This window comes from Apis laboriosa, unplaced genomic scaffold (genome assembly GCF_014066325.1).
Source record: "Apis laboriosa isolate Shangri-la unplaced genomic scaffold, ASM1406632v1 scaffold81_cov154, whole genome shotgun sequence".
In the NCBI taxonomy this organism is placed as follows: Eukaryota; Metazoa; Arthropoda; class Insecta; order Hymenoptera; family Apidae; genus Apis; species Apis laboriosa.
The window spans coordinates 47,679-73,232 of NW_025224529.1; the positions used below are offsets into that span (position 1 = coordinate 47,679).

A 25,554-nucleotide genomic window follows, 5' to 3' on the forward strand; every position below is an offset into this window, starting at 1 on the left:
GTGTTGGACAGGATGCGCGCCAAAGCTGAAACTTTATCCGCTCAGAAATTGCGGACATCTCTTCCGCGGACGACGCGGAAATAAATCAAATCTTTCATGGGTTTCGCCACGCTTTATAACGTTTCCCGTTCTGCGCCAGATGACGCCTCGATCGAGTTATGGATTCACATAATTTATCTATCTATTCTTTAGCGAGATGACCAAAGCATGCGGGAAATGTTACGCTATTCTGCGGATACGTCTTCACGTAAATCAGAGATTTGAATGATTGGAAAGAACTTTTGACGGATTCGTCGATGAAAAAAAGTGTCATTTGACGATGATGATGATCCTTCCTCGTTCATTATGGTTAGTTAAGGTGATATTGAGAGGGAAGGATTGAATTTGATAACGAATACGAGGTATTTCCTGATGTTTAGAAATATTTTTTTTTTTGGCATAATTGGTTGTATCACAATTTTCAAACTATCAATTTTTTTTTTTGTATCTTTAAATACGATAGACTTTTCATGCAAAATAATAAAGATAAAATACGTGATTAAACATGAATGCAAATGTGCATAGCCGATGGACATGAAATAATGTGATCGTAAATTAAATAAGCAATGACTGGCACAAATTAATGCAGTAGAACGTTAGATAAGCCGTAACATTTTAAAAGGATCAGAGATAAGTTCTATTTTAAAATAATTATGGAAATTGAACGAGAATAAAGGTATTTATACGGGACGTAGCTTATTAAGATAGTTGTACAATTATATTAATAAATTTAATTATTGATCAATTTCAATATTGATAATAATAAAAGCATTTGTCATTCCAGAATAATTTTCTCGGCAACATTTCTACATTAAATAAAACTCAACTATTAATTTTCAAAATTCACGCAAAAGTTCATTTATTATATCACAGATAACACTCTTCGAATTTCTCGATTCATTTCGCACAATTTTTCACGCGAAACTTCCTCTTATATATATTTATATACCGCAAGAACGAAGCAAAATTCAAACACTGACCGGAAACTTGTATAAAAAGGGAAAAATTTCTGCTTCGCGAAATACGAAAGATTCGGTTTTCTGTTTTCGTGCGATTACGATGGAGGGAAAGTCTCGTTGCAAATAAAAAAAAAAACGAAGGAAAGGTCTTTCGTAATTTATTTCGAGGAAGGGAACGAGTTAAGGAAAAAGAAATATTCCGATAGATTCGAACTTCTACTTCGCCACTTCCGGTGAAAGTGTCGAGATCGTAACGCAAAAGAAAAAAAAAAAAAAAAAGAAACAGACCGTTGTTGAAAAAAAAGAAAAAAGAAAAAAATGAAATAACTTCATTGCACCAACTTCCTGATGAATCGTTGCGAACTGGAATAACTCGTCAATTTCGCGAATTCTCCTTAGAATCGCGTCACGAAGCTGAAGGTGCACATAACGCGTGGAACTTGAAAACTCGAAACCGCTAACGTGGTCGATTCGATTAGCGATTTTCGCTATTTGCTGATTCCGTAAAACTCGCGATTTTATTTTCGTTCCGTATTTTTCTCTTCCAACTCGCAACGTGAATGCTGTCGAGGCTCGTTCCCGAAACGAGATCAATAAATGTGTCGAAATGGAAACGTTTTGTTGCGGTGGAGAAATTTCTGCGAATACCGGGTAATATATTTTTCGTGCAAAATATTGATAAGAGACGAAAGAGTTGAGAGAAAATAAATATAGCTCGAAAGAGAAAAGTAAATCGAAGGAAACTTTATGTTCATACGAGATGCGATATATAAAATCGCATTTCTTTTAACTGATTAACGATTCTATTCGGTATTGTATTAGAAAATTGTGGAAAAATAAGAAATTGAGATTGATATGTGTCTTTTGCCCTCGATTGTAATTATTGTGATGATATAAATTATTGAAATAAAAATAATTTAAAAATATATATTCAAGTATAAGAAATAGCTATCAAAATGATATACATTTTTTTATGCTATTTCTTGAAAAAAAAGTGGGCCGATTTTATAAAGCGAGATAAACAATTTTGAACCAGGGAAATAACAAGGCTCCAATCAGAATATTGGTCGCAAGAAATTGTATTAAAGACAGAACGACGCGCGCTATTGGATTTTGCAAAATTCCAATTACTGACAGTGGAACGTTTTTAATTATCGCGAATTATGTTACACATTGTTTTTAATATCAATGCATTCCCTTTCTTTCTCTCTCTTTTTCTCTCTTTCTCTACGGGCATTGTAATCCACTCGTTCGATAGAATTACGACGTGAATAAAGAACGAACCAATTTTCGTCGTTGCAATGCGAACAATATTTCCATAATAAATCCTCTATAAAATAAATGTACGCTTTTAATCGGCATTTGCGGAAATTGTTGGAAATTTATTCTCGACAAAGCTTACGTTTTGCGCTATTTTCTTAATCTGCTTGTCCCCTTTCCACCAAGTAATTACTGGTTCCGGTCTAGAACCACTTGTCCTGCACTCCACTTCGTAGTTTTTGTCAGCGGAAACTCGAGGCTCCTTCGTCAAAATTTGCACGACCAATGGCTTTACTGAAATAGAAAAGAACAAAAGTGTTAGATTTTGTACGAGATCAATTAATGACGATCGAAGAACAAATTTTGGTATTTGACAAATTTTTTCATCCTTTTCCGTTTTCCCCCAATCCATTCTTGGGATTTCTTTCTCAGTGGAAAGTAGTTGTCGATCGATAAAAAATATCGAATATGAATTTCGATGCATCGTTGAGTTACTTCCAGGCTAACAAGAAAACTTTGTTTCCTTCAAAATTCAGCTTCAAAGTCTCAAAACTTTTGCTAGATTGTGGGGGAGATCGAAACTGATATCGAGTAATTTCTATTTCTAGGCAAAGTTAATAAAGTTGTATTGCATAGATTTTTCTTAATTTATCAACCAATCATCATTTGATCTAAAAAAGAAAGATTCTCAATTTCTTTTTTATTAAAATTTGAATCATGTGTTTCTTTAAGTGATAAAATAATTTCATTTTTTGGATTACGAAAATTTCATTTCCCAATATGATTTGTTATACATCATAAGAAAACGTGACTGTTAAAAATTCATTCTAATAGGAAGAATACAAATAAAAATTTCACGCACAATTTTCTAACTTGACTCTTAAGTTAACTTAAACCTTATTATACAACCAACTCTCACCTAGTTGTAAAAACAAATTTTCCTTCTGAATAGCTTAACTTTAACCAACTTATGCAAGAGCCGCCACTTTTCGAACTTATCCTCTTCGCTCTGTCGTTCGTGAAAACTGCAAATTATTCCGACGTCTCATTTTCGTCGCCCTCCATGTGTTGAGATAATACGAACGAATTCAAGGAGATGATGAGGCGAGAATGTCTAATTTTTGAAGACATCGGTGGAACGCGTTTAATGAATGGGAACAGATCTGTTCTTAAATTTCGTGTGACAATTTCACGTCTTTATCAGTGTATTTTTACACTATGAAGATTGATATCTATTGTGTCTATAAGTCATTGCATCATTAAGTTATGTAATTCGATGGTCGTAATTGATGGTGATTGGTTGGTCGTAATTGGTTGTGATTGATTTATTCTATTAACATGAAAAAAATATTAGAAAATCATTGATGATATGTCATGCTATCAAATAAACTTATAATTGTAGATCTATCTATTTCAGACTTCAGAAAAAGTTTTATCGTTATCACTGAAACATATATTAATGAAATATTTAAAATTTTTTCTATGTTCTCTAATTTATATTTAACGAATTATCATCAAGTTTCAGATAATTTAATAATGAGCACGAGACAAGATAACACGTCGAAATTGCAAAAACAAAGAAGCTGTACGTATCTTGTAATGCAAGGGTATCACATTGCTCAGGGTTAAAGAGAGTCTTTCAAGACGTTTACGACCACGTGAATGAACGAGAGAGGCTCGAAGAAATATTACACGATGAAAGAACCTCTTGAAATCCTGTCGACGCAATACAACGATAAATCTTAATTATTTAATTTTTTAGTTACGCCAACAGCTAGTGTTTTGTGGCCCAGACAAATGATTCGAAAAAATGGTACCTTAATGAATGAAAGTTAAGAACTTTTGGTGGAAAGATTGTACATAATGCTCTCTGTATAATCATTTTATAAACAGCACAATTTATAGAAGTAGAATATAATTTTATAAATTATTATTAATTGTAAATGTTATAGATGATTGTTTTCTTCAAGTAAATTATGATTAAAATTTTTCAGAATATCTATTAATATTATATCTCACAAATATCAATTATAATATTTTTAATTCAATTGTTTAAAAACTGTTTTAGAAGTTATAAAAATTCGTAAATCTTTATTGTAATTTTTAAATTTTATTTTTTGTTAAAAATATACCATTCACTCTAACTGATATATAAATTTGTATATATCATATGCAAAATTCACTATAATTATTGACTATTATTTATATCATGTAATTTTGCAGAATGAATGATAGAGAATATTGAATTTCCTATTAACGCTTGTGCGTTGCCTACGGAAATTCATAGGTTGGAACGTATACATCTGTCACAGTAAAGGCATATATGTACCGCCTGTCCATTTCCATCAGCGATAAATCTTGGAACGTCTATTGATTGCAATTATTGCATGCAATATTGGATCGCCTTAATCACGCAGAATAAGGTATATGTGACGGCAACGAGTTGTAGCGATATTGGTTTTGCATTAATCGTTTCATCATTTTGACATTTTATCAAATAAAATTAACAAATATAGTTAATAAAAGAGAAATATAATGTATGTAACATAATATAATATTACTAAAGAAATTTATGAAAAAATTTCTAATTTTTTATTTTAATATTATATTATATTAAAAGAAAAATAGAATCGTACATTAAAATCAATTATAATAAACTGTTATTATTATATATAAAACCTTATCATACTGCTTTCAATGAATATACATTTCAATAATTTATTAAAACTTTGAAAGTTATCTAATACATTATTAAGTACTAAATGAGAAAATGCGATATCTTGCCAATTTAATTATTCATCCTATTCGAAATATTTAAAATTGTTTAAATAAATTGAATATCAAATATTTTCTATCCATTCCTATTTCTACTCCTTAATGTCACATGTACAATTTTCACAACATCAATAAATCAATTCTGAAAATATTTATGTATAATTTCATTCAGAAGGTTTAAAGAAATCAATAAAAGAAAATCCCCATCTTCGTTCATCTATTCTTGAAACTTACGAAATATTTTGCTATCTTCCTTAGTCGAAATTTAATAAGTGTCGACACAGAAAAACAAAAGAGCAGTTGTGTTTAGCGCAATCCATAATACCACGTTGCCCATCACGCGGTCTGCCTCGTAAATTCCAACGTACGTTTATGCACCGCCGCAACTAGCCACTCGTACAACCCCTAATTGCCATTAGTCGGTAGCCACTTCTCTGAAATTGGTTCCTCCGTTCCGTTTCGTGGATTCTCCTGCTACTGTATGTGCAATGGTGATCCTTCTCATCGTACGATCAACCTCTCGTTCCCTTTTCGTCCCTTATACATATGTTCACATTTCTAAAGATCCTCATTAACTGGGAACAGTCCACGTAAAAACGATATTCTTTGAAACTTAAAGAGGGAAAACAATGAAGGATCTTGTTGAAATGGAAATGACATGGAGATAATTGTTGATTGTAAGATGAAAAATGTTTTATAGATTTGACAAGATATGCTTGATAATTTTTAATATTGATAAAAATGATTAAATTAATTGATTCTTTAATTTTTTTTTTTTTTTTTAATAGAAAATGTTTCAATTCAACGAATATAAATAATATTGCATTGAATTCTTTTCCTATTTTTATGGAATATCTGTGTATGATTGATTATGTTTCATTATTTTAAAATTACTCTACTTGTTGGATTATTATTACATCACTTTTCTACTTTTTTTCTCTCTTTTATTTCGTTTTTGAAACGAATGTATACTAATAAATTTAATAAAATATATAATAAACTATATATAACTTTTATTATTTAAAACGATATTATTTATAACAATTTATTTCAACGAATTAAATTAAAAAAAAACGAAACAATAAGAAGAAAATACCGTGAGTTAAACGAAGTCCGAAGTCCGAGTGCCCAGCAATTTTAACTTTCAATTAGTCCGTGATGTTTGAAAAATCGTGGACAAGAATCGCGAAAGTTCGTTTCGTGCGAAACACGTCAGAAACACGTATGAAGCATCGATAAGAATGGAAAAGCTGAAATCAAAGGCTGTATCGTTTGTTGCACGAAGCATCGCGTGTTGTTGCATCGTGATCGCGGCTTCCTGCCTTTCAAGAAACAATGGGGAATTGACTGTACTTTTTGCGATCAATTAGTGAAAAAAAAAAAAATCCGTTCCAGATTGCTCCTCGGTGATTGGATTGCTTTAAAACGTTGAACGAAAATTTCGATCTGTAATAGTTGCATATATGTATTGCTTTTATTTTTACCTTCAGAAGAGTTAACACGAGAGCATAAAACATATACAGAGTGTTCGAATGGAATAGATAAAAAATTTAAACAGTTAGTCTGAAAAATAAGAAATAAATAAAATAAAATAGGTATGCAAAAATTGTTTGTTGAAGATTATTCAAATTATAAGCAATTTAATTTTTCATTGGACGAAGCAAGATAAGGATATAATTCTCCATTATATTCTATCTTTATTATTAATTTGAAAAATAAGCTTCAACAAATATTCTCTATTAATTTTTGTATTTGATTCGATCTCTCAATTATTAATATAAATTCTTTTCCAAAAATGTTGTATCATAATTACTCGAATCATCCATTTTTATCGCAAAAACTAGAAAAGAAAAGTAAGTATTCGATATTATCAATAAAATAGCACAAAAGAAAAAAGCTACATATATTTCTCCTTACATAAGAAAATAAGAATGTTCATTATAATTCAACACGCGTATTTGGTATAGAATATTATAGAAATTAAAAAATTAGAACGAAGAGAAATAAATGTTAAGCCTGTTCACGTTTATCACACGCATACTGCATTTTTACATTTCAAGCACTCGACGAAGTTTACCTTGTGCTATTATCGTTAATTTGAGTGTATAAGCTTCGCCTACGCACGTTCTATTGACTTACCAATGCACGTCCATCGTTTACATAGATGTATGCCCAACCATCGAAATCATGAATTAACACCTGCATGATTAACGTTCCACGATCTACCTTAATGTCGCCACCCGTGTTTATCTTGGAAAATTATCGTTTTCTGTTTGAGTACTCCTCCAAGTCAATTTGATATAACCTCGTCAATCTATAGCTTTGCAATTGAATGTAAGCTTTCGTTTCTTCGAATGGTTATTTGGATTTTTTGAAATTCACTTCATAGATCGATGATTTCGATAAAAATGATCCACGTTTTAAATTGATTTAAGTTGACAACTAAGTTTATCAACTAACGTGCACATACTTTTATCTTTCAATCGTGTCTGATATTTCATTCTCGTTGCTTGAAAATATCATTAGAAAAATATATATTAGAGAATACTTTCCACTATTTCTCTATTATTTCATAAATGAATTAATATAATTCATCTGCTATCATAAATTTCGCAATAGTGGCGATGATATTTCGTGACACGGATCATCATATAATGATTTTTCGTGTAGAGTCAGAATAATTTGACGAGAAGATCCATCGTATCGTTTCGGATTTATTATTAATTATCATTCCAGGAATAATTCAAACACGCATCGTTGCTCGCGAGCAAATATTGCGACCGAACACGATTGTACATCTGCACGATCACGAGTAGCCGCCGTATGGGCGCATGTTTCATGCGTGCACGCGTTTGGTGAGCATTCAGATCAACCGGATGTGAATTATCGGCGATCAGTGTGGCGATACATATCAATAATACGATGCCCGTTTATACCAGTCTTTAAATCTTAATTAGCGCCGCAAATTGCTCTATTTAGACATTAAAGGGACAATTATTTGCCCCTATTCTCGTAGGAATATAGCCCATTTAATTTTTAATGCAACGTTTTAGATTTAATCGCCACGATTTGTCTTTTACAATTTGTCTTTTATTTTTTACGCTCTTATTCTCGATTCTTTTTAATTATGAATACGTAAAGTTTAATATTGACGAGGAAATTTTGTTTAGAAATTAATTTTAATTATAATACCGAGATATACGTAAGTATGTTTAAAGATTAGATTTAGAAAAAGAGAAAATAAAGAGAATTACTAAAACAAATTTTGTTCATTTGAAACATTAAAGACAAGACTTTTTTCATTATTAAAAATATAACCAAATATAACCAAATATTTGTTAAGAATTATTTCATTAAATTTAATATATCCTAATACGTACTTTACTTTTGTTGCACAACTTTTCGTGCCATGATACGTTGTACATAAATTATGATCATTCGACAACGCGTTAAATCACTTAAACGAGGAACATGTGTAAATCTAAAGGATCACAAGGAATCGATCGTCAAAATCAGACAATGACGTACGAATTAAGCACGAGCACGAGAACCCGAGCCACTAATGATTTTACGCGTGTTTGCATTAACGTTATCGCCAAGTTCGAATAGTTTTACCCCTCGTAACAGTTACGATTCCCGACCAAAACTCTCTAAGCCGGCGTGTTCCAACCCCTTCACCCAATGAAACCACCTTCCAACCCCGTATGCACAATATATCTCGTCGCCAACTCGCTCGCGAACACCTAAACGCGTGCCACAGTCGTACAAGTCGCATTCTTCGCCCTGTACACCGCAAGAGCGTACAATTGCACACATACATCATACACGTGTATACACATATACAGAGTGTCTCATTTAAATCGACCCGAATATCTGCCAATTGTTTCAAATAAAAGTTTCAAGGAGGTATAAAATTTAACGTGATTAATTTAATTATATGTACATTTGATTATTTAAATATCGTATAAAGTTACATACATCTTCTTAATCTAGCTTATCCACCTATTTCTAGAAAATATCCCTATTTTTTGCTGTAAATAGCACCATTTTTTCCTAATCAAATTTACTAATCCATCACGAGGTTACAGCTCATCAACAATTCGAGGGGGGTCGATTTAAATTGGACACCCTGTATACACACGAGACGAGAAAGGTGTATGGCACACACGACGCCTCGTCACCGGTATCGACCGACAACGGTTGAACACGGCAAGAGCTCGGTGTAGAAACACGGAATCGAAGCCGCGAGGGCAGCAGGCACGCGATCCACTGATCCGTCTTGCGAGAGGCGTTACTGTTATCTTCAACGTTCGATCTCGAATGGGACGACTAATAGGTTCAGCGCGTGAACACCTTGTCCCGGCAGGACCACGTGAAAAGGCGTTCGGTAGCCGGGAGGGAGGGTGGGAGAGAGGGCTCCCAAGAAATCGTCGTGGAGAATTGTTTAACCGCGATGGTAGATAGGGCGATAACCGGGGCAGAGGCCGATCAAGCGCCCTCTAGGTCAGGTGGCTTCGCGCGGGCCGCGGAGAATATTACTTTGAAGCGTTTATCGGTGGATCTAGCACGCTGGATTTTCCTCTGATTCCCTTTCAGATTAGGCCGAATTGGACTTTAATTCCGATAGTCGTACGGGAATCATTCTATGATGTTCTGTTCCTTTCGTGGCACGAACGTGGGTATGGATATCGAATCGGGCAAATTAATCGCACGCACGGTGAATCGATCGGGAGATATTCGGGTTTTGAACGGAAGTGGTGGATAAAGGATTGTTAAAAATTGCAAAAATGAGGCTGATTTATATGCCAGAAAAGTTAGAAAGGTTTATAATTATATTATTGATTTTGATTAATTTTTATTTAAATACGTGAATAAGGGTGGATAAGATAGTTGTCGAATTCCTGAGTTTACTGTACGTGAAACGAGTCACAATCGCTGAGCATATTAATGAATAGATACAGCTTAATATCTTTCGAATAATAATCAATATTAATTATATATTCAATGTGCGAGTAAATGCATATGGTCGGCGAGATTCTATCAATGAAAACATTGTGAAATAATTATTAATGATCTCAAGCTAATCCAGTTTGTCGACAACTGATAATTTTATTTATTTATAATTTTATTTATTTATAATTAGGAAAAAATGTTTATGTCATTAATATTTATATGAACTTGCAGTGAGATATAAATTATTGAATGAATATATAGAATGTTCTCAAATCGGTTGCAAGTACGAACATTTTGAAGCCATAAGAAATCAGATTGTCTATCTTGAGACAAGCGTGCAAGTCGCGCATTCAGCATGACATATGCGTTAATCACGCGTGCAAACAAACTGGTTTCTGCATAATTTCGTTACGAAAGCCTCAAATCAAAGATCGCAAAAAACTTCTTTCTTGCATCTCTTTAAATGTTTTTCACTTGACTGAAACCAGTATTACGATTCTATCTATTTATAGCACACGGAAGTAATTTGGTGGCACAATTTGGCACAATTTCATTATGATAACAAATGATATGACGTGTATAATTTAGAAACAAATTTTGTCAAGCAATTTGAGAACATACACGAAGAAAAATTGCATCCTTTTATCTTATTTTATGTAACTTATATTGAATGGATAAGTCTTCGTTTTTTTCTTTTTTTTTGAATATCAAATCTATTTTATTTCATATCTTATTTTAATATTTTTTGATATTTCTGTAATGCAAGTTCAATAAATAATTACACGATAAGAGAACTGAATCAGAAAATAGCCATTTATAAATTATATTTTAATTGCATTTCATTCCATTTTCACGTTAAAGGTAATGAAATAAATATTTCAATAGTTCCATTACCTTTTTCGTGAATTATTAATCTACGATTAAATCACAGATGAGATTGTCTAATTAAATTTGTTTGAATATATCCAATTATTATTATTATTCGAATTCTAAAATTATTTTTAGAAACTGATTTACAAAGAAAAATTTTTAAATTTATTAATCTAGCTATTTCTCAAAATGTAAAGTATTACCAGTTAGTAAACTCACTAAATAAATTCTGTTTTTTGATTAATCATTTATTCAAATTCCTTTCTCTCCATTCATCTCTCTAATTTATTCCTGTTCCTAAATAAACGTTTCGTTTCGAAGAATATTCTCATTAACCAATGGCAACTTCCCAAGAAATTTTACATTTTATATTGCTTATCTAATTAAATCACACCAATCGCAGATTATTTCAATTAAATCTGTAAGAATGGAACAATATCTTGTATCGCAACAACGTCTACATGCCATTTTACATTCATCTAAAGAATATTATATCTTTAGAAAAATACAAATCCTAAATTTATATTTTCATTACAACTTCCCGATGCAAATAACAAATAAAAATTGAAATTGATTTGAATTGAACCTTGGAATTGATATATTATACTTGTAAACTCAACGTGCTCACATTCCAGACCATTGATCGTTCCAGATCACTGATCACTGAATAAAATTCCTTTTATTTAATTAATCAAAACAATACAATTGAAAGCCTCAAGCACCCTCATCAATTACATTAACTCCGGGCAGGATCTTAAATCTTAAAGAGTCTAAATTCGAAGTGATATTTCGTTCTTCGCCAATCTTTCGCCATAGTTTAAAATAAAAGAATCGAAAAATTTAAAAAAAAAAAGTTTAAAATTTCGTATACTTACGATTCATATCCAAGATGACCAGCCTGGTCTGCGGTGGCACCAAATTTGTGTTGCTCGCCTCGCAGATCAACCGAGCCTTCAGATGTTGCCTTCCAACTTTGGGATAGGACAAGAGATTAACCGTGAGTCCAGTCTCGGCATTGTAGCGATAGGATTCGTCTATCACGGTGTTCTCGAGGTACCACGTCAGCTTCGGGGGCGGCCTGCCACCTCGTACCTCGCAAATCAGGTTCACGTCACTCCCCTCGTTGTACGGCTCCTCCAACCTCGAGATGTCCCTCGTCGTCCCGTCCAGTATCATCGGCTTCGACGGAGGAACTGCGCGCCAAAGACACACGTGTAAACGCACCGTGTGTATTCGTGTGCACGCACACGAGGGCACGCGCGCACGTGATTGAATCAGCGGAAATGCGGATTGATTATTTGTCCGCCGCTTGAGAATGGCTGATCTATCGCGCTGCCTGCGTGCCGGCGTGATTTACTCGTGAAAGATTGATTAGGGCCAATTGAGTTCCGCTGATGCGAGTGATTTACCATACGGTGAATACTCTTTTGTCGACGATTACGTGCAAACCCTGGCAAACGAACGGCTAAAAACCGTCCAGTCCCCCGGTTGAATTTCCGCGTGAAACGGTAAATTGCGCACCAGCTTGGCCACCGAGCGATTTATTTATATCCAAGGGTTGGATATTTAATTCTTTCCACCGTTGGATAGAAATACGAGTATAAATTTCGAATAAATAATACGAATAAATAATCGCTTTTTCTCTCTCTTTCTCTCTTCTTCGAATTAGATAGTGTCTTGCGCAATGTTAGATTGGATGGATTTCTTATGAAATATAATGTTGGACATAGTTATAGGATTATAGTTAATCTTTCTTGTTTGTTATACGATCGAATATCAATTGCATAATTCAGACACATTGTAATTTTTGTTAAGTTGAAATGAATTGCTCACCTATAACAGTCAAATTCATCTTTTGCTTTCTCGTCGGCGAATTCTTAAAGTCCACTCGACACCGATAGATCCCTTCGTCCTTAGTTTCCAGCCGATCGATGCTGAGGTGAGCAGGATTCGACGCTGTGATAAAAAAAGCTCTTGGTCCCAGTGCCGTCGGCGACGACCAGAGGCGAGCATTGTTGAACTGTCGGCGACCACGGACGTCGAAGCTGAAACCATCGGTTGTACTTCTTTGTAGCGATGTCAAGTAACCACGAAACTATTGTTTTTTTATTGTATGAACTTGTATCGAGTCGATGGTATCGTGGAAAAAAGTAGAAAAGTATAGTACTTTTTTTAAATCGTAGGAAGAGTTTGATACAACTTTTTAATGAAAAAGTTGTTAGATTAAACTGTTAAGATCGATGTAATAATAGAAAATAACAATAGAAAAGATAATTTTTATTTCAATAAATTATTCTAATAATACATTCTATATTTAATGTATTTTACGTTATTTTTTTCGTAGATTGTGTACTTTGCAAACATGGAATGAAACGAAATTATCAATTTACTTTTCCATTTCAATTCTGTCCAAATAGTGAAGAAGTAACACAGCAAAAATACATGAAACGAGTTTTCTTGTATTTTTGTATAGTAGTGAAAATTTTGTATCTCCATCCAATGTAAAATATCATATAATTTAAAAAAAATAATTTATTGAACGAATCAATTATCAATTTTTCACGAATTAATTACTTAACTGAAATTAATTACTTAAATTGTTTTTTTTATATAATTGGATATTATTTCACTTTTATTCTACTTTTACTTCTACTTTAATTTCCACCATATTTCTGCTCGAAATCCTTAACAATTTCACTTATTAAGAGATTTAGATTGTAAAAAAAAAAAAACTTCAACGGATCTACGTTTCTTCGTAGAGAACATTTCTGTTAGATACGAGTTAATACTAAAATCCCATGGAACTGAGACGAGAATTTTCATGGAACAAGCACCTATAATCTCGAAGATCCGACAGTCGACAACGGTCTTCGAGCCGTCTTGCGTCGTACACTTTAGTTGGTGTAACGTGCGAAGTTGAGAACATGCTCGTGCAAGCTCCTCAGATCCTCGACGATTCCGTCTTCGATCCAACTACGAATTTCGAAATCATTGGTAACACGATTATGAAGTGGATAATCGTGTCTTCTGAGTCTAATTGAGCATGAGGGAAACTTTCGTTCGCGAAATTTAATAATGCTTCAAGTTTAATTGCGCGAATACCAAGAAACTTGAAAATCTTTTCAAGTATAAAATAAATACATATATATATATATATTTTTTATAAATGAGACGGATTGATAATTAAAGGAATTAATATTTTGTTTTTTATTGGATTGTATTTATAAATGCTCTCTTTTTTAATTTCATTCCATGCTTCTTTTTTTCAATTTCATTCTTTGTATCCTCTTCATATTATGTTGGAAATGATTAATATGAATAATTGTTATATCAAATATATTTTACAAATAATTCATTTCAAAAAGCATCTCATTCCTTTCAATTTAGATGGATTTCTATCCCTTTGTTAAATAAATGTTCGTAAAATTTTTTATTAACTTTAAAGGATTATTTATGTTCCGATCCATATGTATGTTTTTTACAATGGCTGTACGAAATTAACTTGTATTGTAATAACTTTCTGTATAGTTGAATATACAGGACTTCATAGAGTTATATCTATTTTCGTTATTTCTATTTTCTTCGAGCATAAAAACCATTATAAATTGAACAAGCAAACCAGTTTCCCGATAGGAATGTACTATTGAAATAAACTAACTATTAAATAAAAAATAATAACTTTCTATGAAAAGCATAGCTATTTTCTTTTTTATTTTTTTTCTTTATTTCAAAAGCTAACCATAACATAAAATACATCTCAATGAACCGAAATGAAAATTGTACATTTAGAAGAAATATTAAGAAATATTGGAAAAATGATGGAATATCGATATTTCTGTGTATGTCTCGAAACGCAAGGTAATTATTTTGAGATTCTAAAGAAAAATCCGAAGAATACATACGTGTATCATAGAAAAACACGCAAAATATTTAAAATAAATATTCATTACAAAGAATCAAATTCCTCAGATTTTGTTCTTCCTCGAACAATTTCAAATTTATTCTTTATCCTCCTCGCACATCTTTTACCTTCTCAAACACATTTAGAAGATCCTGCTACGTAATTCCAACATCGGGATCAGAGAGTCCAAGCAGACTCGCGATTTAAGATCCTTCATCACGCCGTGAAGGTCTTAACGACGGGGAAAAGCGTAACGGAATTATAATTCGACGGGATAAAGGGGTTAGGCGCATACATCGTGGAGAGCCATCTTCCTTGCGTGATTGCATATTAAACATCCCCATCCAGGAAGGGAATTCGGAGAGGAAAAGAGGGAAAGGGACGAAAGTCGTGACAACGGATACGTTGGATCTTTATCCCCGTTCCCCTCGTCATCCCTGTTTTTCTTACCTCTGATATCGCGACAGAAGTGGTGAGAAGGGGCGCAAAGAAAGAAGATAGAGAGATCGCAGGGAGCGTGGAAGCCGACCGACTAAAAGTTAAATTGCGTTCCAGGGCTGCACGGGAGTTCGGATTTCCGCTCGTGACTGAGTATTCCCAAAGCTGTCCCACTCCACCGGCTGCTTCCGCGGCATTGACGTTGAAATACGATTTAATTCTTCCACTTCGCACTTCCAACAGACGAGGAAAGCGCTTCCGTGACGTGCCGCTGCCGTCCGGACATCCGTGTAGTTGCTTGCCTTCAGGCGGCTAGCCCTCAGGGCCCTTCCCGTATGGATGCAACCAGCCACGCACACACGCTCGCCTCTGCATATTCGACAGGATCCCTCGTCTCTTTTCAGAAAATCGCCAGGCTTCCGTGGGCGGTTGGAAGCGATTCGTGGGTATAACGCGTTCGTTCCTCGGCTTTCGACGAGCGATAACCCTGGCAAAGCGATTCCCGGCTGTCTGAGTTCCCTGGCTGAATCTTTCGATCGATCGGTCGACGCGCCTCTCGCGTGCCTCGTCGATCACCTCGGCCGATTCGCGGAGATTTTCGAAAGAAGAATCGACGATCGAACGCGGCCCTGGGTGGATGGAAATCGAGGCGATTCCCGGCTCGCCCAGGTTTTTATTGGAAATCACGAGAGGCGGATTTGAGAGTCGAGGCGAGGATCGACGGCGCAACCGTGAATACCGTGCCGCGATAACTCGAGAACTGGTCCCTCGTGGCTTCTACGTCGTATGTTGTGTTTACGTTTCTTTTGAAAAGTTTTGATTTGTTAATGGATAGTGTGTATGTTACGATTGTGGTATTCTTGGAATAATTTAATCCATTGTTTATAAACCGTATTAGTCATAGTTGTGAAGAAAACAATGTTTGGTCACTGTAATGTAGCGATAATAATATTTTAATAATTTGTATTATTACATGAAATTATATATATTACAAAAATGATTTATTAAAATAAATAATTTATTAAAATAATTTATAATAATTTAATAATAATAATAATTAATAATAATTATAAATTATTATAATTATAATAAATTATAATTAAATAATAAATTATTATAATTATTATTATTAAAAGTTAAGTTAAAGTTAAATTATATCTTTTTATGTAAAAGTATAATGAAATTACCTTCATATTTCTACAATGTAATTATTATATACGTATGCTCTTCGATTAAACCTACGTTTCAATAGAATTATCCTTATTCGCTATTTTATAAAAGAACAGACTTTCATCTCTGTTCATTCCTATATATACATTCGATAATAAACTATTAACCGTCGTGAAAGAACGACCATTCGCATAATGCACACGATTTAAATATTTCCAAGGAGAGTAGCGAATGAAATTGGACAGATTCAATTTTATGAAACGATGTCCCTACAGGGCAATTGAAGAGGTTGTTCAGAGATCTCACAAATATTATTAGAAATTTCATGAAAAGTCGAAGGTTGTCTGGTCCGAAGAAAATAAAAAGAGTAAGGAAACGTAGAAAATCGGGGTCATCGAGGGAAACGAAGTAAGTAGATGAATCGATAATCGAGAGAATCGAATGAACCAGACTTTCTGATGGGGGGAAGAGGGTGAAAAGTTCAAATGGCCGAATAAATCGGCGTAATGTGATTACGAGTCACAGAACACGCGACAGGGGGGATAATACGAGTGAGTACGAAAGGGTAAGATTTAAAAAACGTTAACAACTTAATCAACTTAACTAAAAGGGATTCCAAATATAATATCATAATTCGTCCAAGTTTTCACGATATGCAGAGGAGTAGATTTACATATATAAAACAAGCCAACGCTTATCTCCCGACATGGGATTTGGCTCGAGGGCAGAACTAGCGTTCCGTTTTTCATTTCTCGTTGGATTAATCAAAAAATTACCCCTGTTTATCAAGGCATACTCTACGGTACTTACTATTAGTCATAATCACGAGTGCTGTTCGCTTTCCCTTTAGAATGCACGTTTTCATTATGCTGCATTAATTTAGGAAATCTGAGAGCCTATTTATTTCTCGTGCATATACGAACAAATTTAGCGTACATTGATAAGTAGGTTATGAAATATTGTGCGAGCCATAAAAGATTTGAACATTACTTCATTAAATCAAGTACATCTCAGTAATAAATTTTTAGAGTAGAATATTTTTGCAAATATTAGAAAATAATATATAATTTACTTTTTCTGTGATCCATAATCTATCCAACCTAATTTTCTTCGTGCTAAAATCCTTTGAATGACTTTTATATCTCGTAAGAAACTGATATAAATCTGGCAATAAAAGTCATTTTATTAACAATTTACGACATAATTTACTTACAAAATCGTATAATTCTGATACGAATATCTGACTTACGAGTTATTTTACTCGTAAAATATAACAAAAAAAAAAAAGAAAATGTTTCACATTTCCTTCCATAGCTGTTAACAATCGATAAAACGACAATTATTGATGCTCCCTATGTGAAGTTTCGTACATATTTCCAAGCTAAAAGAAAGTCAGAGCTGAATTCACTTAAGAAATGCGAAACGTATCTTCTTTATTACCTGTTCATGAAGCAAGATGTCGCGACAAATCGAGGAAAACAAGGGAAAAGGCAAGGAATGATATTTCCCGTCTTTAACAGTCTGGCGCACGTATGATAAGCGAGGAAGCGTGCCTAGCCATAAATATTTTACAGCTTCAGCCGGAGGAAGAGTACGCGGAAAGCTCGAAGTCGAGAAAGATACAAGGGGGGTGCGTCTGTCTGCCTCTAAATTTAAGGTCCCCCCTCCCCCACGGGGGGAGGATTAAACTGACTTTACAAGAGGCGACGACCTACGCGTCCGCGATTCATATACCTCCGCCCTTTCTCTTTTCTGGACAGAAGCGGAGGAGAGAAAAGGAGGGAGGGAGGGAGAGAGGCAGGAGACGATGCATCGCCTGCCCCCGCACATATCTTACACCTTATTACATTTCTTAAATATGACCCGAGCCAAGAGATTCCACGCGATCCCGGTGTTTCCGCACCCTCTTGGTCGAGGGGGGGGTCTGTCGCGCTTCTTTGCGGGGCAGGGAAGGGGGAGGCGAGGTTCGAAGGTTTGCGGGCCAAGCACCATTCTATATGCAAAATTTCACGGGTCGCGGAAGCGAAATAGCGAGTCGGCAAGCAAATGAAGTTCGCCGTGGAAAATAACGCGAGGAATTTCTGGACCGTCCTTTATCCACCCCTACGGCCACGCCCGCAGTGCTCCTCGTTTTATTTCTTCCGAGCAATTTATATTCCCGGATTATCGAGTTTCGGGAAAATTTTAGATGACGCCCCAACCAAACGCGACATGTAACCGTTGGTAGAGAATTTCTGGCGAATTCGTGACTTTTTATCGCGGTCACATCGAATCGTGATGATGAGTGGAAGGAGCTGGGGATAAAGAATTTAGTTTGTTTCGATCGATTGCAATTTCGATTTGCGTTATTGTTAACTCACCTGTAGATGGGTTCTCCAGCACCCTCCTTGTACCACAGTACCATGCTCACTTCGTCGTTGTCGGCAGAACGAATATCACAAGGAAGGTGCACTTTGTTTCCTACAACCCCGCTGATAGTAATCACTGGAACTGCAAATGAAAAAATGAAAAATGTTATTAGTTAATTGTATTACGATAAAATGAAGTAAAAGTTGTTTAAGCTTGAAAACTTGTTGATCAAGTTTGAAACTTTTATTTCTCTTCAATATTCTTACGGGGGAAACTTGATGATGTAATCACAATTAACTGAAGATTAATAGAGAAGTCTTGAGAATTTTATGATAACGCTTGATTCGTTGAATATGAAAGATGTAAAGATTTTATAGTTTGAAATACTTAAAAAATGGAATAAACTAATATTTTATAAACTGTAATATTTATTTTATACAATACAATGTATATGAACAATATAAATTATCAGAAAAAATATCGAATAAATGATAAGTATTACTTTCTTAGAATAAATAGTCTCAATCTTAAGTTTTACTTAAAGTTTACATTTTCCTTCTTGACACAAAAATGTATCTATAAAATATTAAAACGAAACAATAAATCTATCTTATATCTCTAACATTTCTTTTGATATAAAAAAAATATTCTTTATATTCAACTTTAAACATTGCTTTTATCCATTCGAGTATGAACAATTCTTCAGAAATTTTATCAAGAACCAACAATCGAACAACTTCTCTTCCAAAGACGAACAGAAGAAACCTCTTAAAAAAATTTGTTAAAATCCACTGTCATGATCCAAGTATATTAACCAACAAACCAGAAAGGAATTAAATCATACGGAGTACGCGGATCAGCGAGGATAATTAACCTCATTCGTTTCCTCGTGGGCGGATTGGATGGTTTTACAAGGCAATAGAAATCCGACCAAGGTGATGCACAGAGAAGACATCCTTCGGGATTAGGTCTCATTACACGGGAATTCAGTGGCAGACATACGCGTTGACGGTTCAACTCGTGGCTTGCCGAGTTTAAGGCAGTCGTCGGCTGACTCGTTTTGCCAGGTTCACGATGCTGACTGTGGTTAACGAGGGTGGTTTGATATCCTCGCCACCCCTGCCCGATTAGATTTACATGTAGATGGAGTTATCACGTTTTAACGAGGTACAGGGTGACGAGGTGTATCCGCCAACACCGCCACCCCTTATCTCCCTTCTTCCTTGATTGACATGTTTGCCATCGTTGTCAGACGAAAATCAACGATTGCACCACTACTCCCAGGACTGATCGTTCCCAAGGATCTCATCGATCACTGACACTCTGCACCACGCTTGTAATGGACCCGCTGTTACACAGATTTCCATCTTAGGTCGATCATGCACCCTCTTGCAAAGTTGGGAAACACAGCCGTGAAAATCGAGGAACCGTTGGGTTGGGGATGTGTGTCTGGAGATGAACCGTTGTAAAGTTTGTCCGCCAATTCTGACTGAAATTATCATTGATCGGACAAGTTTCCACGTTAAATTTCTTGTAAGATTCCATTGTCAAATTTGTTCGAGGATAGGAGAGATAAAGATAATTTCGTTTGGAGTATTTACGCGATAAATAATTGGAATTCCGTTTGTGATAAATTTTTATCTATAGCACGTAAATAATAAATGATAAATAGATAATATTTGGATAAAATTATTAAATGTATTTTAACAATTGTATATAAATTATAGTTATAGGAATCTATTATATCAATTATCATAATTATATTAATCTATGTAACATTAATTATTTTAAACTATTGTAACACATTTATCGATAATCACTTTATAAAATATTAAAATTTTTAATCACTGAAACGTGAATCCCAAAAATTTCTCTCAATTTTTCATTGTAGCGATGTCAATCAATCCAATTGAAGAATATCTTTAAATCTCTTGAATAATTAATAAGCCAAATCAATTACCAAACTGAACAAAAAACTAATTTAAACTTATCCCATTAAGATATATCACTCAACTATAGAAAACGCGAACGTATTGTTAACATTATATGACTTATTTTCACGTTAAATAACGATAAAAAAATAACAAAATTTCTCCATAAAGATTCACAAAATGCTTGCTATCTTTAGACAAAATTCCACAAAGAAGTAAGAAAAGCAATAACTTAAAGCATCGTTCCCTTAATCATTAATGGCTAAAGCTGTGAAAGTTTATCGTCGATTTGCCACGAATAGGTTCTTCACCATTTTCTTCCATAGTTGGCCGATATATCGGTCGTCTAATTCGCCGGATGTGTAGCGTGCATCGCGATCCGTTCCATTGGCGAAGAATCCTCGAACGCCCACGTCGTTCCCGGTACGGATCGATGCCACAACTCACGATTCATAAATAACCTTTCTACGCGGAAAACGAATCCATCAACAAATCCATCAACGAATCCCGCTTCTTAACTAGCCAATTCGAGGTAACATCAAACACAACACCCGCCTTCTTTTCCATTCTTTCCTTCTTTTAGGCTTTTATGTTGGTGGCCTCGTAAATAAGTGATCTTCTCGTTTCAAGGAATGCGCGGGAACATCTTGAATTCCACGATCCGGATGATCCCTTTCGTGCCAAGAATATCGGTTGCGTTTATTTTCTCTTTTTTTCTTTCTTTCTTTTTTTTTATTGGATGCGTAAATTTAACTAGCCTTATTTTTCTTCAATGTTTTCGATTTTCCCCGCTTCAGCGAAATGAAATATAATATTATTCCACTTGAGAGAATCCGTATTCGATCCTTTTCTTTCCTCTCCTTTGTTCGTGTTTCACGAGAAACGATATTCTCTCCCAATGCGATATTTTCTGATAGTTTATCGATGTGCTGAATTATTTTTTATGCGGAGTTTAAGTGGGAGGATTATAAAGATTGGCTGATAGATCGATTTTTGTTATTATTTTCAATTGATATATTACGATGTATTAATAAAATTGTTTCAATTGTGTTGTAAAGTTTTATGGAAATATATTATATTTTATTTTAACGAATGTAAAAATATTTAATGTTTATTAATATTTACGTAATACATATGTGATAGATAGCTAGATGAAAATTACTGATATTATAAATATTTTATTTCTATATATATTTCAATCGTTTCTTAATAAATAAAGGACTATAAAGAACTCATATCAAGGTAATTAATACTTGGCCCCAGAAATAAAAATATCAAATTCTGATCCTACTCACTCTTGTCGTTGTAATCTAGATTCGTACGGCGATAGATCTTATTTCTGTGTTAATTATTTCCTCGAGTGGCATACAGGATCGTTTTACGATAATGGTGGAACGAAGTGAAGCTATTAAGATATACTAGCCAGTCGTCGTTCGAGTATCGTTCGTTATCTTTCCTGTCATATTAATGCAACTAAAAGGATAGCATTAACAGGAAAGGGTGAAAATGTCAAGGTTCATAGTCATAAAGTAATAATAACAAGAGTAATTTGTTCTCAATCCTATGAGGATCTTTTCTCTCCTTGATGTTATTAAATTATTAGTGTAATGTACCCTGAACTTTGTAATTACTCTGTAAGTTTTTATGCTAATGATTACGTGATCAAATCTTTTGTGACTCTATATATTACAAATTATGAATTCTGTTTGATTAATTTTCTTTATGAACGCAATATTCTAATTTTTTTATTCTCTTTTTATTAAAATGGTGTTTAATTAAGTTTAAATTCAAAGAAAGATGTATAACTCAATAATTCATTATTTATTTTCGCGAATAATTTCTGTGCATTTTTATCAAATATCTTGAATTATTATTATCTTGTACAAATACAAATAAACGATTATTTTTCTTCCAATTTAGATCAATTATTGTATATAACATTTATATTGTAATTTATCTATAAATTTTTCTATGAGTTTAATATTATACCTAAAAGAATTGCATCAAGAAAAAAACAGTTTACTTTATATAAAGGAATTTAATATATATATATATATATATATATAATTATACATATAATTATTATTATTATTATTATACATATATATAATTATACATATACATATAATATATTATATATATATAATTATACATATAATTTATATAAAGGAATTTAATTTAATTTATAAATCTTCTTTTTTATTATATTATAATAATATTTGTGTGTTTATATTTGATGAATAATATTTTTTATTATGTAAAAATAATTTTGGATGAAAAAATGTCCCAGCAATCAATATATACATCGCAGAATTGTATAATATATAATTGTATAATATATAATTGTATTATATAAATTTGAATTGTCGCCTCGATCGGCTTGCATGCCGAATCGTAATACCGATCATACCGCTAGGCGGCTTCGAGTACTCGCTAGTGCAATATCGCCCTATCGACTATATATAGCTGCCGATCTGCACAATTGATTAACAGTTTTCTATATAAGGGTGTTATTTTACAATTTTGTTTTTACATTTTGTTATAGTATATTGAGTAAGGCATATTAAGCCTAGTGTGTGTGTGTACGTGTGGCTGTTTATTCCTACCCTCTTCCGGAAATAATTGTAAGTTTTTGAACATAATTTATATTATATTGTCTTGTTGTTTGTCCATATAATGGAATTGTGATAAAAATCACATATATTTACTTGTGGTTGATATTAAAATTATTGGTATTTATTTGTGATATATTATTTGGTTTCATATGAAACCAATATAAATAAATCTAGTATTTTCTATTATTATATTTTGAAATAATTAATTAAAGTTATAAATGATTAACTTATTAGTATTTATAAAAAAAAATTAAAATTCGAATTGTATTTAGATTTGATAGTCAAGATTTCCTATAATTTCTGTAAAAAGTTAGAATATTTATTTTATTATTGAAAAATATTCTTCTAATTTTTATTTTTATTTCACTGTAATAATTTTAATAATTTAAATAATACATATTTTTTAAATAAACTTAATTATTTAAAAAATTTTATCTTACCATTCAATAATAAATTCATTTCTTAAAATGTTCTTTAATTGGGAGGGTTCTTTAAAATTAAATATAATTAAATAATTGGGATAAAATTAAAATGAATATTTGAGAACGATATATAATATTCATTATTAATTATTCACAATATTGCTTTACAATGCAGTTTACTATCGATCAAGTCTTTTAACTAGACTCGACCGACAGATGAAACTAGATTGGCTGATTGTTTATTAAATGTTGCCAAATTATTAATGCTAATAAGCCATGGTTTGCCGAGCACGCGTTCGTATGAAACCAAATAAGCGACGGTGGACATCGAAAATATCTGGCAGTGACGCATGTGGGTGGCTACATGACGTCTACCGATCAAAATTATTGTAATATTCGAACACAGCCGTGACTCGAAAACATCACCTCTGTCCATAAGTGACTAATGAATTGAGAATTTATGTTAAAGCATTTTAATATTGTTTATAACAGATTATCATTTCGTAATAAGTTGATAAATGAGATATAATGTTGTATAATTAAATCGTATTATTAATTTTCCTAATATTAGTTATTAGTAGTTAATATTAGGTATTAGTAGTTAATGAAAAATTTATTAATTACATTCAATAATATTTTATCTTTATAATCTACTTAGAATTTTGATTGTTTGTTGAACAATCGTCAAATTTGGATTGTAGATTATCTTTTGTTTTTTATTTAATTTTTATTAACTTATATTTCTAATATAATTCATCAATAATTCATCACAATAGAATTTAAACTAAGATATCGTAACAATTAATAACTTAATTCAGAATATTTTCAATATTTATGTACGCAATGTATATCATAAATCTTTTTATATATTGAAAGACGTGAAGACACAGCTGTGTTACTTCCTGATTCGAATAAAGTACCATTCGTTTTTCAAACAATCAAAAATCTTTTCACATAAGAAAACATGGATAAAACAGATTACATACACACGGCATCAGAAAACATACAATTCTCATTTATGTTTCTTAATGTCCTTTGTACATTCATTCATTCATTTCATTTTTGAAGTGAAGGGAAGGAAAAGGGGTAACTATTAAAATGGCAGTCGCTAGAAGAAAAATTCCCTTGGCACAGGGGACGATTCCTCTGTTAAGTCCAGATGTATTGTGGACCACAATGTAGCAGGTAGATTAATGGTTTCTACTGGTGCTTGAGAGAGCTTTTTATGGCGAAAGGTGCCCACGCTTCGTATAGAGTGCCGCGACGGGCACAGTTCAGGTTCCACTCAACCAGTAAAACTTGTAATTACTGTAAATCGCGATGTAATTGCCGTAGTAATTACCGTGGAGCAAAGTAGGCAGCCGGTTCGCGTAAATAAAGCTGTGCTTGCAAGCTTACCCGAGCAACCCCCGTAAATTTCAATCGTGAATGTTTCATTTGTTATGGAACCGCTTTTAATCGTCCACCTTGCTCTCTCGGCTCTATTAACCCTTCTGTTGGATATCGTTTTTCCTAGTTATCGATTATTTTTTTCTTTTATTTTTTTTTTTTTCTCTGTAGAGATAATAATATCGTTTATGTCACTTTGGATATAATGCTGAAGTAAGGTATTTTTAAAGGTATTTTGCGTATGGTTAATTCATTAATTTATACGTGGTGTAATTCATTGATGAATATCAGCATTTTATGTGTTTTTGATTCACGTGACATGAAATACGTAATTTGTTAAGCAATTTTGCTTTATATATTAGAGCTTAGTGTGATACTGTACGGTTAATAATTATCCACTTTAATAATAATAATTATACAATGTAAAGATTAAAAATTCTATTTCAAAGAGAAATTCTAGAAATTCTCAGATGATTGTATTTT

The 25,554-nt window shown here is 33.1% G+C and overlaps 1 protein-coding gene across 6 annotated transcripts in view; it reads right to left on the reverse strand.

Moving 5' to 3' along the window:
- The window catches only part of LOC122719527 (hemicentin-2-like), a 317,917-nt gene that overhangs the window by 34,072 nt on the left and 258,291 nt on the right, over nucleotides 1–25,554 (reverse strand). For 5 of the 6 annotated variants that reach the window (XR_006347635.1, XM_043945433.1, XM_043945435.1 and 2 more), the window contains exons 2-5: nucleotides 18,726–18,855; nucleotides 12,690–12,901; nucleotides 11,732–12,049; nucleotides 2,401–2,552 (exon numbers count right to left, since the gene is read on the reverse strand). Coding sequence is in view for 5 of the 6 variants with exons in the window: in XM_043945435.1 (XP_043801370.1) it covers nucleotides 2,401–2,552; nucleotides 11,732–12,049; nucleotides 12,690–12,901; nucleotides 18,726–18,855 (812 nt within the window). In the remaining variant the exon portion in view is untranslated. Of the gene's footprint in view, nucleotides 1–2,400; nucleotides 2,553–11,731; nucleotides 12,050–12,689; nucleotides 12,902–15,207; nucleotides 15,877–18,725; nucleotides 18,856–25,554 lie in introns of those variants that run through there. The other variant, XM_043945436.1, reaches the window with a different exon arrangement.